The sequence below is a fragment of the Crocodylus porosus genome, unplaced genomic scaffold (assembly GCF_001723895.1).
Source record: "Crocodylus porosus isolate Cpor-Errol unplaced genomic scaffold, CroPor_comp1, whole genome shotgun sequence".
Classification (NCBI taxonomy): Eukaryota; Metazoa; Chordata; order Crocodylia; family Crocodylidae; genus Crocodylus; species Crocodylus porosus.
The window spans coordinates 691,828-707,922 of record NW_017728950.1 but is presented as its reverse complement, the minus strand read 5'-3'; the positions used below and the strand labels follow the sequence as shown (position 1 = coordinate 707,922).

Here is a 16,095-nt window from a genome sequence, read left to right as displayed (position 1 = left end):
CCTATGACCCCAGCTGACTTCCTGCCCTTTGGGCAGGGGGCTGGACTTGATGATCTTCCGAGGTCCCTTCCAGCCCTAATGTCTATGAAATCTATGAAGATAAGGGACTAAAGACTAATCTGTAAAAACAAATGAATGCTTGTTTATTTGCTGTTGGAGGAGGTTGTTCTGGCACATCCAGGACTGCAAAAATTATACATACAAGGAAAGATTTGGGTTGAAAGCATGATAACATTGCAGAAATCCCCTTGTATTCAACATTGGGCTTTTTATCTGTTTTGGGAAACAGTTCCTGAGGCAAACTGGCTTTTTGGTGTTAGAAGGTGTTGTGCCCTAAAGAAACATTCATTAAAATCTTGTGGGGTGATTGTGTTTGCATGTATAGTGTTTTTACTGATTTTTCTTTTTTAAGTTAGATTCTTAATAGTTGGAAGTTTGTATAGAACAGCTGTCAAGTAAACAAGACAGACAGGAAACAAGGGACAGCCTGACAGTATTAGCAGGCATATACTCAGAAGTGGCGCATACCGTATATTTTGAAATCTACCTTGTCTATTAGGCTTCCAAACACAAAGGGATAGGTATGCAGGGGAATCTCCACTTCATATAAACAGCAGCACCAAATACTGTTTTGTTAAACTCAAGAGCATATGCTGAAATTTTATCTTGTGTCTCTTTCAAAAGCACTTGCAGCTTTGAGATTATTTCATTTCACAGCTTTGGAGAAAGCGAGGAATAAAGGGGGAGGGAATTAAAGGTTCACATGTGAACTAGTATCTAGTACCTAATGACTGACGTGAACTGTGCTACCAAGGAGAAAATAAGACTTTAATTTGTGCACTATGAAGGGGATAAGAGAGTCGTGATTTTTGTGGTGAAGGACCAGGATCCTGGTTCCAAGACCTGTATTGCCTGCAATAAGTGTATTTGTCACATACCAATCAGTTCATCTAAAGCCATAATTCTTCTTGGTTTGAAAGATGGTGCCATGCTGACTATTACCTAGTACTTTTCCTTGACCCTTTGGATACCACCTCCAAGTAAGGCAGGTTTCTGAAAGAGCAAGCAAATGGAGTTATACAATGCATTGACTTAGTTCAAGGATTTTATAACAAAGAATGAATGTTGGCCATTGCTAAACAGACTAGTGTAGCTCACTTCAAGGTACAGAGTGCTAATCTCTGCCTTGTTCTACTGATATAAATGTAAACCAGTAGAATCAGCCACTTTGCAGATGCTGTTTTTAAACTGGAAATATTAAGTAGTTAATATTCATGTGCATTCAGCTTTTACTGTGCTCTCATGCATTAAGAATACTAACCCATTTAAAGAAGGATCTTTCAGGTCATATTTTTGAAAAAGGGAAAAACAGTTCTTTCATTATGCTTTATATTCCCACCAAAGTGATGACACACTTCATCCCTTGATTCTGCAGTGATGTCACTGCACTGCTGTTTAAATTGTCTGTGCAATAAAATGAATACAAGGATTGTTGCCCCCACATTTGCTGTCTGCTGGACATCATGTACTTGGAGTAGCATTTCAGCAGGCTTCAAAGATTAGAAGGAAATCAAGCTAATAAAATGTACATTGTTTAAGGTGTGTGGAATACCCTACTGTTATTGCAAATGGCATGATGACAAAAATTACAGATGGAAGAGCCCTACCAGATTATACTGCTGGTCTTTTTGTCTCCTCCAGAAAAATCCCATTTCCATTTCCCAAAAATCCATTCTCTTTTGGGAGGATGAATAAGCTTTGAATAGGCTTTCGCATGCCACACATTGTACAACACCTGCATGGGTATTTTATGGAGATCTCCCCAAACCAAATCCATTAGGTTAACGTATGTTAGATTACAATCTTTCCATTCCCTTTTAAGTTCTGCAGCATTTAGCAGATGACCTGAAGTTACTTTAACTGGAACATTTTTATGATGACGTATGGGATTCCAGATTAAAATGTCTGTTTAATACTGACAGATGTGAAGAACCTAATTGCCTTCATGCTACATTGAAAATCGGCTTCTGAAATGAACAAAGCTATTAAAAATAAAAGCATTTACTGTCTTCATGAACTTAGTGCACTGTAAAGGGATTAGTCGTTGTTGTGGAGATCTGCACTTGGGTGATGCTTGAGACTGACAGCATTAGGTTTCAAACTCTAAAATATCCTGAGTAAACACAGCCATCCTAAGCTTCATAATTGCAAGCAAGGCTTGGGCAGAAGTGAGACTTCGGCTTTTGTTCATTCTGTTCCGTCACTGGTTTTCAGTTAACCATTTAACTGCTGGGTTCAGCCTCAAAACCTTGTTTGTCAGACAAAGCATACCTCTGGATACCTCAGCTCTCAAATGCTAGAATCCCCTTGGAACAGTGCTTCAAAGCAGCATCCCTGTAGTTGTCTATGGCACAGAAGCTGCCGTGAAAGCCAGAAAAGATAGAATTTTTTTAAAGTTACATAATAGTACAGTCAGTGGTTTTCAACTTTAGACTCAAGGCACTTGTCACAAAATGCCAGCTCTTAGCTTTCATTTTTTTTTGCTTTTTCTTTTTAACCATGGAAAAATAATAGAGCAATTCTTCTGTTGAAAAAACTCTGAAAGACCACAACAGGTCAGAATGTTTTTGACACGATGCATTCATATTTGAAATAACTGGGTTTATCTTGTGAATCATGTGCAAGTGTTTGCACACCACCCAGGGCTAATATTACACGGCACCCTGCAGCATCCTTACAAGGATCTCATGGCATCCTGCTTGAGAATCACTGCACTAGGAGGCAGGAACATGACACAATATGATGCTTGTTGTGGTGATCTTATTGTTAAAGAAACTTTGGAAGCAGAATGACTAAAGAGAGGGTATAAAGTAGTGCAGTTAAAGGACATAGGGCTTGTAACCACTGGCTTACACGAGAATTTTCATCAGTGCTACCACTGGTGGAACTGTTGTAGTAGCATGACTTTGGTAGGAAATTTGCAGAAGTAATACCAGAAAGAAACTGCTTTACATTCTGATAAGTTTTATTTCCCCAAATCCAACCCTGTATTCTCTATTCTTACAGCTCCGACTCCTCTATGAGTGCAACCCCATGGCTTTCATCATGGAGCAGGCAGGGGGGATGGCTACCACTGGAACTGAACCAGTGCTGGATGTGAAGCCTGAGTCCCTTCACCAGCGAGTCCCTCTTATTCTTGGTTCCCCAGATGATGTGCAGGAGTACCTTGCCTGTGTGCAGAAGCACCAGAAAAGCAGCTAATGGAATTCATAAACCAGATGTTGCTCATGCACCTGCTTTAATCCTTCTGCAGGAAAGAGAGAGTAAATTAGACAACTTGGTTTCCAGGAGATCAGTTCCCTCCTTTAACTGATGACAATACAAATCATGAAAGTAATTTCTAAGAAAAGAAAGTTTACATTTTCTTTACAGACAAAAGAAAAAAATCCTTTAGTTCCATGTAATGCAAGAGTAAAAGCAAAGGCCTAATGTCAACACTAACAGCAACTATTAGCTTCTCACTAACAAAAGTAGAAGATTGTTTAGGTGACGGTCCATGTTACCTGACATGGCAATAATTGGAATATTGAGACAAAAGTCAACATCCAGGACTTCATATAGAGACAACTTATCTGTCCTTTCTGTCCAAGTTTTTTCTGGCAGGTGCTTTTTATCTTGCTTATTAGACTCCTGATCTCTGAGGTATTGTGTTTATGTTGCAAATGATATTTGTCTTGGGTAATTAATAAAGATGAAAACTGAAGTGTCTTACTGTCTGTTCCCATGGGAATGCAAAGACTCTTGATATGATAATTAGTAAAGGTGCACTGATGCATCGGTCCGTATTGTATCAGCACTGATCAACGCAAAATTGACATTACTGGCATTCAGCTTTTTTTGGCTGATGTGGGCCGATAATGTCACCAATAAATGCTGTGCACAGCGGCAGCATGCACGTGGCCAGCCTGGCAGCTTGGAGACCAGCATCCAGCTGGTAAGTCTGTTGGGAAGGAAAGGGGAGTGCAGGGGGCAGATCGAGGTCCCAGCAGTGAGGGAGGGGAGATAAGGCTGGGGGCAGGCGCCGTCCAACTGAGGAAGGGGGCAGGACAGAGCCGTGAGTAGCTGGTCCAGGGGCGGGGTGCAGCTCCCACTGCTGTGCACGCCTCTAGGGGAGGCATGGGGGCATGTGCTCCCCAGATCTATGCACAGGGTGAAGGTAGGCTGCTACTGTGGGCTGGGGGCAGTGCCAGGCTCTTCCTGACAGAGGGGTTGGGCTGGGGGCTGGCAGCAGCAGCACTGAGGGGGGGCTATGGAATAGGCTGTGGCCACCCCAGAATTCACTGTAACCCCCTGTAGTCCCCCACTCCCAGAGCCACTACCACCCACCCTGAGCGCAGCCCCAGCCCAGCCCCCTTCACCTGGAAGAGCCCAGCACTGCACCCAGCCCCAGCCTGCTTCTTGCCCTGTGCACAGATCTGGCAAGTCCACACCCCTCATGCCTCCCCCGGGCATTCACATAGTGATAGGAGCTTCCCGCCACACCACACCCCTGGGGCCAGCCACTTGAGGCTGCATCCCAGGTCCTGCCCCAGCTTGGCAGCACCTGCTCCAGCCCTAGCTCCCCTCCTCCCTCACCCTGGGGTCCTTGATCTACGCCTCCCCCCCACCCCACACCCCTTCCACCCCAACAGACTTATCAGCCGGACACTGATCTCCAAGCTGCCAGGCTGCACATCAGCAATCAGGTCAGTATCAGCCTATATGGCTTTGTTAGTAGGGGTGTGCGAAGCGGGCCCTATTCAATTCAGATTTGACCTGAATCAGGGACAGTGATTCGATTAGTTGATTTGGATCACTGTTCCCGATTCAATTTGGCCAAAGCCGAATCTGAATATTCAATGTTGATTCAGAGAATCAGCGATTCAGACATAGACACAGCTTTAAAAGTTTTTTCTACGTACCTTAAGGTAGCAGGCATGGCTTGTGATTGCTGCGATGCTGGGGCAGATGGAGCATCTCACAGGAGTGTGGGGGGCCCCTCCAAGTGCTCAGCAGCAAACCTGGAAGTGGACCAGAAGTGTGCTAGGGGCCCCCTCTACACCTCCCCAGCTCGGTGGTCAGCTGCAGGGGGACCCCAGGTGCCCTCCCAAGACCCAGGAGGCACTGGTCACTAAGACCGGGGGGTGGGGCCGGGGGGGGGGCGGTGCTCCCCAGCAGACCTAGAAGTGGACTGGAAGTGCTTCTGGTCTACTTCTGGGTCTGCTGCCAAGCACACTAGGGAGCCCCCCCGTGTATCTGTGGGAAGCTCCATGAGCCCCAGCATTGCAGCAGTCATGAGCCCCTGCTACCTAGAGGTATGTAGAAAAAACATTTTAAGCTGTGCCTCTGTCTGAATCTTTCCAAATCTCTCTGAATCGATTTGGAGGGTTCCGATTAGAGTCGGAGAGATTAAAAGGTCCTCTGTTTTGATAAGGATTTAGAGATTTGTCCACTGAATCGGGCTGAATCCCACCAAATTGAATCAGCGACCAGAGCTTCCCACAGCCCTACTCATTAGTAATCAGCCATCAACATCAGCCCAGAAAATATTTATTGATGCACCCCTAATAATAAGTATTTAGAGGCAAGTGACCTTAGTTGTGAAGATTAGGTTAAGTCACTACCAGCAATGTGAAACTGAAATCCCTTTGCTTCCATTCTATCCATAGTCCCATGTGGTTTTGGTGCAGACTATTGCCACGTAGCTGCTGTCACATCTCAAGTCTTCTTCATTAGGAGGGATTTCTCATTTCAGACTTAAGTTTATTCTTTCATTACACTTGGTGTTTCCCTTTATCTATCCCAGCTAGTTATAATACATATATCAGCTTGGTATCCAGGTTTCATAACTCTGTCATAAGTATGCATTTATGAAACAAATATTTTTTTAATGAGAGTGTAACATACTTTAACTTAAGAATCAGGATCTGCATTTTGCATGCTTCTTTGGGAGGGTTTTGTCCTCCATTTGGACCATTGCGAGTCAAATTATGCTGCACAAGTGAATTTATTTACATATATTTCACTCGCATGTATACATCAAGTTGTAAAGTGGTACCTTGCTGTTCAAAATAATGACTTTGAAGTCACCTTCTGTTTTCAAAGTCCATTACAAAAGGTAGCTACTAGGTCTGATCTTTCAGAGGAGGGAAAACGACACAGCAAAAGAACAAGTGTTCACTGACAGTGGGGCAAATTCCTGGGTAGGCAACACAAGATTTAAATTATCCTGAGGTACATCCAAAAAGTCAAGAAAATAATGGGTGCTTAAGTCATGTTATATGTTCAGATCATACAGAAATAAACTAAAGTACTTATAAAAAAGGTGGGGGGGTGCTATTTTAAAAAAAAACAAACAATATGGGACTCAGAGGAAGCTGAGGCACGTCCACTTCTTTTTTCTCAGAGTCACTAGTGATGGCAGAATAAAGGAGACACCTGCCCAGAGCTGTCTGGGGGGTATGTATACTTCCTCCCTGCTGCAGGTGATATGATAGAAAAGGAAATGCCACATTTTGAGGAAGCACAATATAGATTTATTTTCGACTTGCTCCTAAGTCCCTTCTAACCCATGGGCTTCAAGCCAAACCAGTAGCATAACTAAGGATAGGTGATGGGGGCACAGTGCCCAGGCACTGATTAAGGGGGATGCTGGAATGGGGACCTTTCCTCAAAGTTATTCTAAGAGAAAACAAACCATACATAGTCTGGTTGAGAAGCAGGGTGTCAGCATCATGTGTGAGCCATCACATCACACACCGGGGCACAACCTCCACTCCTGGCCAGGTGACTCCTGGCCAGGTGCCAGGATGTTAGCATCCACACAGATAGCTGAAGAGGATCGACTTTATTTCTGAAGAGACAGACAGACCATGTGTAATAATGGAAACCTAATGAAAATAAGGATGTGCAGCCTTATTGAGATTGCCAAGAGAATATGGAAATACTGAGGAACATTTGTTATATTCAGTAAACACTTATTGTGCTGATTGTATTTTTAAGCTCTGCTCGTTTGGCACTCAAGAAATAATGCTTCTATTTGCTGAGAAGGCTCAGCTGCTGCACAAAACTTCAAGCTAAGAGCCAACACAATACAGTACGTAAAGTTTGGACTTTGGAAGTTATCTGTTACCAGAAGCTAATTTTGCAAATATGTCCAGGATTAGAAATATGCTTAAAGGCACACTTCCACATTTATCCCTAAAGCTGAATTTCTTTGTCTTTCTATTGAGATTTGGCTTATTTAGACAATCCAGTGTCAAGCTGCAATAACTTTGTGGATAGACTGCAAAAAACTCCATTGGATATATTGTATGTGGGGAACACTGATCATTATATTTTGCAAACAGATACTCTCCTACTGTTATTCAGCTTAATTCAAACCACCACTTCCAATGCATCTTAGGATCCATTTCAGCAGTAAAATGAAAACAAATGATTTGACCCCTCCAGTTATTAAAGTGAAAGAATGCAAATTACTTATTCCAACTGGTGATCAACTTACATGTCCAGAAGAGGAAGGATGTTTTTGTGGCTAAATCATAGGACTGGGAATCAGAATATGTAGACTCTATTTGAGAAACTTCAGCTTCTCCAGTGAGTTTCCTTCCAAGAATCTCCAAGTCTCTGTGCTGCTGCCCTATTAACCCAGCTCTTCCAAACATGCTCTCCAGATAAATAGCAGCAGTAGCACAGGCCAAACTGATCAATCCATTGCCTTCAGTGAGATGTTACCATCAAGGGTTTGGACAGCTGGAAGCATTTTAAAGGCTGGGACCAATGAGCATAAACATTAGCACTTGAAAAACTAAAGCAGAGAAGAGGTGCTTTTTTAGAGCATCAGGCCAACTATGCCTTGCTGTAGCTCTGCTGCTGTCCTGGGCTGTGTTCTGCTTTCCACAGATTTCTCTGGGGTTAGCTATAGCAGGAAACCAATGGTCAGAGCAAATACAGATGCATAAAATCCTCATGTTAATAATCCCAGCCTCCCACAGATTCCCAACAATCTGTCAGGTTTGTGGACAATGTCTGTGACATTTTCCGCAGGACAGAGACGATCTTGCCCCCAACCTGACAATGGAGGGATCCTCACAATGTCCAGCTCCATTTTGAACATTTTCTAATTTGTTTTAGAGCTGGTTCCATTAAATGAATGACAGCAGGGCCATCGAAGATATGGCCCATGCACCAGATCTGGCCCACAGAGGCTTATCATTAGGCCCACAGGCTCTTAGAGAGGCCAGGAAGCCAGGGGCAGGACTTGTTGCCAAATTTGGAGTTCAGAGTCTTGTGGGGATACACTTTGGTGGTGGTGGGGAGGTAATTGACAGCTGCATTAAACCCCACAAAGAGCTCTGTAGTGTGGATCTAGCTTGGAGGGCCAAACCAATTTGACACCCTTGGATGAGAGCGATTAAGTAAACCTTATTTAAGGAAAACGGGTTTCAATAAAAAAGGCCACAGCAGCTTTCAACCAGCTGTATATCCAGCTTTACATGGTTTAACTGAACTGGAGTTAGTCACTGGAGAGTCCACTGACTATACATCTACCCCAGGACTGCAGGCAGCACCACAGATAATGTGGTCAAAGTATTGTGTTACCACATTAATCAAGTCAATCATATGCTAATGCATCACACCACTAGAAATCCTCCTCCTGATATCAGCCTTAGATGCCTCAGCTGGGTCTTCCTCAAATCTAGGGGACTGATGATAACAACACAGACAGACTCACAAGCATTTTCTCACCAAAATCTGTGTTCAGGATTTTTCCCACTGATGGGGATGATTTCAGCCTTTTTTTTGAAGGATGGATCTACATCAGGTTGACCGGAGTGCTGTTCATTAGGCAGTGTCGGTATGAATGATTAATAGACATACTGAGCCTGAATGGTTAGTAGGCATACTGAACCCATGAGCAGGCTCAGACAGGGTGGAGTCCAGGAAAACTGAAGTCCTTACACCCAGATAAGTCAAGTTAAGCTTCAGTGCTCTTGTCAGCTGCTGCACAGCTCGCCAATGGAATATTTTATCGCTTCTGAAAAGAGGGCTCCATGGAGGAGATAATGTACCCAGTCAATTATACATTCAGCTCTGGGTGGTGTTCAATGAAGAATGTGCCCAGCAGGCCTAATCCCAGCCCCGGGCAGGCTCATTTGTTATGTCACACTGACTCAACATTAAAATCAAATGCTCTGTCAGCACATGCCCTGGAAAGAGAGAAGTCAGTCTCTCTCCCACACCCAGCGATAGGGACATCAGGTTCATCATCACATATTAAAAAAAGTTTGTAACTCCAAGATATAAACACAGCCCATTGGCTTGCACAGCTAATTAGGGACCATTTTATCTGTGCTATGTCCTTTGGATAGCTTCTTTTTCCTGTTTTGTTCCTGCCGTACTATTTCCCTTTGTATTTTTAACTTGGTATATTCTGGCCTAGACACATGAAAACTGGGGGTGGCTAAACTGAAAAGAGAGCTGAAAAGTTAGATGATAATGAGGCACTTTATAAAATTATATCTTGTATCAAATTTAAATCTAAAAAAGATTTTACCTGAAAGCCTCCACTGAGCTTGCATTAAAAAAAAGAAAAGAAAAGAAAACTAGCAACTCATTCCCCTCGCAAGTAAAAATCTGCTGCCTGGCCTCTGTCAAGTTGTTTCATCTCTTTATGCCTCCCACCCTTTGTCTGCCTGGCACGTCCGTTTGGAGTTAGACTCATTGGAGCAGGAACTCTCACTATTTGTTTGTACAGACCTTAGCAAAATGGGCCCCTGAACTTGGTCAAGATTCCTGGTATTGCTGTAATACAAATAACACATTATTAAGAATTTTTGTTGAAGTTCCTGGAAGATGCAGGTTTGCATCTAAGATAATGAGGAGGGCCTTTCAGGTTCAGCACTATAAATCAATAAAGAAATGTGATCCAGTGACCTGAAAATGGGGCCCAGAGCCAGGAAACACAGCCTCTTCTCTTTTTTATCTGTCCTTAGCAAACCACTTAATTCTTCTGCGTTTGTTAGTTTGTTGTAAAACAGCAATAATACTCATGTTAAGTTCAGACTGTCACTGTAAGCAGATTTCATTTCAATTATGTGACTTCCAGAACAGGAGTTTGGCACTGAAAAGAGAAGCAGCAGCATTCAGAGGTATGCCTTGTGTAGCTGACTATGAAAAAGCATTCATGACTCAGCAGCATCTGACATTTCCCTCGAGCCACTTCCACTGCATTTAACTTAAGCAGCAGCAGATGGACCATACGGAACCCCAAGGAATATACTGAGGTGTGTTACAACCTGCAAGAAGTTCCAATGCATTAATTATCCAGATGCCCCAAAACATGGTTATGATAAGCACCCAACTCAAAGGACACCAGCAGTATAAACACATCATGTAAACAGTGAAACCATTTTCTGCACAGAAGACTGCTCCTTAGCTAAGCCTGTTACCCACTGAAGTATATAAGATAATAGCAGTCTTAACAGATTCAAAACTAACACAATGGAACCATACTGAAAATCTGTGTAAACCAGTCTCGTCACTGGAAAAATACATATAAATAAACCTCGTGACAGAGAACTGCAACACATGAAGTTAATTTTAGAGATATATATATCTGACATAGATAGATAGATATATCTGAAATTAACTTCAAGTGTTGCAGTTCTCTGTCACGAGGTTTATTTATATGTATTTTTCCAGTGACGAGACTGGTTTACACAGATTTTCAGTATGGTTCCATTGTGTTAGTTTTGAATCTGTTAAGACTGCTATTATCTTATATACTTCAGTGGGTAACAGGAATATTTTTATATACCTACAGACACACACACACACACTTATTTATTTATTTATTTATTTTTAATTAATTTTTAAAAATTTTTGTTGTTGTTGGAAAGTTAATGTCCTGGGCTAAATCAGCCAAATCAGTTCTGAATTCTATCAAATGGGGAGAGCTCAATTGTTCAAATGTGTGTGGTGCTACCGCTAGCAAGTATCCTATCTTCCAGGCTCTTCAGCCCAGGGCCTCAGATACTCCCAAATCCACGGCAGGCCCCCTGTGTGCAAGCCCCAAGCCTGGATGCCTTACAGAGCAGATGCCCCCTAATCTCGCTTGCCCCTACCCAAAAGGCCAGAGGAGCAAGCTAAAGGGAAAGCCCGAGATAAATCCTTCATCACCATAAATTGTGTAGCCGAGATCCTTGCATTTGGAGGCATGTGTAGGCTCTGGCAGGGGTCAGCCTGCTGGCAGTGCAAAGGATAAGCCTTCACTCTCTAACTACACCAAGTCATCCAAAACCAAGAAGAATGGTATCTACTTTGCTAGGTCAGTAAAACCACCTTGACTTAAAGACACCTTATGGTATCTCTCCTGTTAGATTCATTTCAGATGAGAGCCTGAAAGCTTGTTTGAATTCACCAAACATCTGTAAAACACCTACCAGACCTGGAGACCACCTTACACAACTCCCCTCTCTCAGACAGGGTCAGTAACAAACCTTCCTTCCAACAGCCTACCCCAGGCAGTCTTACCTGGACGTGTCTTCTGGCAGGGAAGGGAAAGGGGTCCCTCCTTTTCTCCATCTTGGACCATTGCTTCCCAACTCAGAATGGCCCATGGCGTGCTGGACAGCTGTGTACACAGTGCTGCACTCCTGCAATACTTTGAAGGTTGTCTCAAACCACTTGTTCCTGGAATCACTTTTTAAGATGAGACTTAAAACTGATAAAAGGAACAAGATCTGCACTTCCTTAATGAGGAGAAAATTTTGAAAATGTGCCACCAAAATGAACCAAATGATGAAAAAGTTTTAACACACCTAGTATTTTACTCTTAAAATACCTTTCATGATTCATATTAGGGATTGACTTTTGAGGGCTGGTGACGGTACAATCTATTACCAGCTCTACAACAGACCAGCACAGAATCAGTGGAAACAAATACATCTCAGAGAAATAAAACTTTCAACCTCTGGAAAAATAGGTTTTTTACTGCTTAGTATGGAAAGATTAAGTAAACGCAGTCACTAGCACTGTGAAAACAAGAGTAGCTTCCATTGGCACTCCTGAACTAATGTGATGGGATCAACCATTCAGTGAGCCAGAGGAAACCACGCGACTTCCACGAACTCGTCAATCCCAGTTTTAAAGTGAAATTTTAACGTTCCAAAGAAAAAAGATGACTGAAATTTTTCCACAAATACATGGTGACGTTTCTGCAAAAACATGTTAATAGAGACAACTCAAGCTAAAGATCTGGCTGATGGACAATGTCTTCCAGTTTAGGAGACCATTTTACAAAAGGATCACAGGCAACACCTACAAAGACATCAATCCGCAGTTTTGAGATTTTTTTTTTGTTTAGCTAATCCCCACCCCACCTTACCCTCACACTGTGATTCTCAAACAGGGTGTCATGGAAGCCCAGATGTGCAAGCAAGTGTGAGAAAATAAGGAAATAAGTGTAGGCTCAGGCTTGTTCCTGCCTGGCCCCTCTGCAAGGAGGCAAGCACTCCAATATATAAATTAGTTTTTGAAACAGAGTGCCACTCGGTCCACAAAAGCTATGGAGGGGTGCCTGGAGTTCAAAAAAGTTGAGAACCACTGACCTACAGACTGAAGACCAAGACTGAATGCAAGTTTCCCAAATATTTGCTGAAATGACAACATTCAGATTTTAGTGATGCTTGGTGAAATACGAAGGAGAAAGTGATATAGCATGGCTCTCATTTATTTCGCACACATCTGATTGTTTCCTCTTGATCATGTAGGGACAAAGCTGACTCTAGGTCAGTGGGCCCAACCTTTTTGGGAAGTGGGCTACAAAGTAAACCCTACACCAGAGGTCGGCAACCCACAGCACACATGCCGAGTATGGCATGAGAGGCCATTTGCTGCTGCAGCCGGCCCCGGCTCTGGATAGCTGCTGGGAGCAGCCTGGGCTCTGAGGCTGTCAACAGCTGCAAACTTCTGCTGCTTCTTTGCCTCGGCCCTGGCCCCAGCCCCAGGCTCCGGGGAGGCAGCGCATACCAGCAATGGTCCCCGCTGTGCTGCCCTCACTGCTTCTGCAAAGCAGCGTTGGAACCCGGCGTGGCAGGGCACAGAGGGGGCCACAGAAATGTGCCTGCCAGCTCCCCACTGCCCTGCCACGCTTCCCCTGCAGACAAGGGCAGCAGCAAGGGGCACAACCCTGCGCTGCTGCCCACGTTGCTCCTATCCACACACGGGCAGCGTGGCAGGGCAGTGGGGAGCTGGGAGCTTTCTGCACCCCCCTGCTGTGCCAGGTTCCAGTGCTGCTTTGCAGCAGCAGTGAGAGCAGCACAGTGGGGACCATTGCTGGTAGGTGCTGACTCTCCAGAGCCCAGGGCCAGGGCAGAGAGGCAGCAGATGTTTGCAGCTGGCCCAGGTTCTGGGTAGCTGCTGACAGCCACAAAGCCCGGGTTGGGGGGCAAAGGGCACAATCAGGGCATCCTGCCATGTACCCCCTGCCCTCGTTTTGTTTTTCTGGCATGCCGACACTCTAGCACCTTTCAAGGTAGGCATTGTGGGGGGTTTTGGCACTCCGGCCAAAAAAACATTGCCTACCCCTGCCCTACACTCTCCTGGAGTACCATGCTAGTCCCCTTCCCCTGCTTGTTCTTTTGCTCTATCTACTGCTGTTTTCCCTACCTCTTCCCCTATCTGCCACATGCCATGCACATGGGCTACCTGTGGCACTTGTGCAAGTTAGCCTCCCCTGCTCTAGCCCAAAGGAAAAGGAATCGGTATGGTTCTGCTGAACCAAGCGACAAAAGACAATGTGCCTTTTTGGGAATAGGATGAAAGAAAAGCTAAGAAAGGATCCACCATTTTCCAAATTTACTATCTATTCCCAGAGTTTGTAGTCTATGCACAGACTACAGAAATCATAAAACTCTACTCCCACCATCTAGGGAAAGGACTCAAACCACTAGTGCCCAAAAATAAAACTACCCCAGCCATACTGTGGCACTACAATTAGATAGCTCAGGGAGCATGTCCTTGAAAGTAGGCAAAGGATAACGGCTTCTTTTCAAAGCCCTGCTAAAAGGTTTTATATATATGTAAATCCTCAGTTTATCAAATGATTTTCTTACCACTACCAGGCTGCTGATCCAATCAGTGTTAATTTTCACTGGTTTAATAATTCTCCTCTTTGAGTGGCTCTGTCATAGCTAGTGGTACTCTGTGTTTTGGCAATTATACAGGCTGTACTTATAGGTCTATTTCTAACTTCAGCTTACCTTTCTAGTGTCCATCTTCCTCAGCTTCATCTTTAAAACATCTGACAAGGGCCCTCTTATGGTTCCTCCTTCCTGTCTCATGTGGAGGATATCTGGTGTTGTATTGCAATCTGGTCCGTGGCTGGCACTGCTTAGCTGCCTAACTGTGAATGGCTTCAGCTTCTGACCGCCTTCCACCCACTCTACCTGCCTGGCATGATAAGCATCCACCTAGGGGCAGAGCAAGTGAACGGTGGCCAGGAGCTGTAGCCAAAGCCCCACATGCTGGGGCAGGAGCTGCACAGTTGCAGCTTCCTCCCCTGCCCAGAGCTGTGCAGCAGAGGCAGAAGCAGGAGGAGGAACCACCACCAGTGATAGAGAGCTGCTGCACAGGGAGCAGCCCAGCCAGTAAGTTGTTCATGTTATCTGGGGTGGTGGTGGCAGCAAGTGCATGGCGTGGGTGGTCCTGGGCAGGAGCCAGCAAAAAACTCAACCCCATGTAGAGCATCATGGACTGCTCCGCCTTGGTGAGCTCTGCTGCACACACCTCCCACCCTCCTGGGACCAAGTGCCCAGGCAACCTACCTCCCCCACTGGGCAGGGGTGTGCAAGGAGCAGATCACCTGTCCTACTCCCAAACACCACTCCCTGCCTGCCCATGGCCCCATCCCACACAGATTTTCTGTGAGTTGTTGCACAGGAACGAGGTGGAAAGAGGTGGCGTGCTGACCAATCTCTGACAGCTCATCAAAATTCCCTATGCAGCCCCCAGGCCCAAATAATTCCCCACCACCCCTGTCCTATTGTATATACAAACATAACCATGATGAATAATTATAGAATGTGCACAGAGAGACACTCAGTTACGAAAAGCAGCAAATACTTTTTTATGTTCAAAGGCTGACTTCCATGAGCATATTCCAACATGCTTATGTAAAGACCATTTCCTCATTCCTGTCTGCCTCAAGACATTTGGTTGATTCATTTCTGCAGTAGAACTTAATTAAGGAAACAATTGTACCTTTGCAAATCACTGGACACTCAGTTTTATGCAATCATAAGGACTTCAATCATTTAAAAAAAAAAAATTTCAAATCAAACATTTTGTGAGGGTTCAGATTAAGTTTCACAAAGCTGGAGAATAAAATATATTTGATCATGGCACCACCCACTTTTCTCCAAAATGTAATGTACTCTGTAAGTGAGCAATGTCAGAAAATTAGGTGATCACAGGACCCGTGCAAAGAACATTTCAAACATATCAGGGGTTAGAAGGGTTAGGTTCTCACAAGCTGTATAAGTACATTTGTTTTTGCAGTTTCAAGAACAGCTCTTCCTGCATGAATGGTAACCCTTCATTGTTTTCATGAACTAGCTTATCCTTGCGAATATATGCAATAGGTCATATGATTCTTAGACACGCTGAAACAGTCATTTGTCAATTAGATCAAAAAAACTATTATTCCTGAGGGATTTTTAGAATAAGGTCCCACAGCCCCAAGAACTGTCCACCCACAACAGGTACAATTATAAATCTAGCCCACGTTGTAGTGAAACCAGGAGATTACGACAGTATAGTAAGAAATGAGTCATGGTTCTGGTGCCAAATCATATGTAGAACTGCCAACAACAGGCTTGTAGCTTAATTCAAATCTGTCCATACTTCATGGCCAAACTGTATATTTAAGTATGTTGGAAGTGTAAGGTGGTACATGTGGGTTTTTCTAGCACACTAGCTATTATGGTTTAGACCAGGGGTAGGCAACCCCTGGCACGCATGCCAGAGCATGGCACACAAAGGCATTTTGCTTGC

General features: G+C 44.1%; 1 protein-coding gene across 1 annotated transcript in view; it reads left to right on the top strand.

The window, feature by feature from the left end:
* LOC109323730 (fructose-1,6-bisphosphatase isozyme 2) overlaps positions 1-3,763 on the top strand; it is a 32,524-nt gene extending 28,761 nt beyond the window's left edge. Inside the window, exon 7 of the mRNA XM_019555422.1 lies at positions 3,067-3,763. Coding sequence (XP_019410967.1) covers positions 3,067-3,261 — 195 coding nt within the window. The 3' untranslated portion in view covers positions 3,262-3,763. The remainder of the gene's footprint in view (positions 1-3,066) is intronic.
* Positions 3,764-16,095: the final 12,332 nt, after the last annotated feature.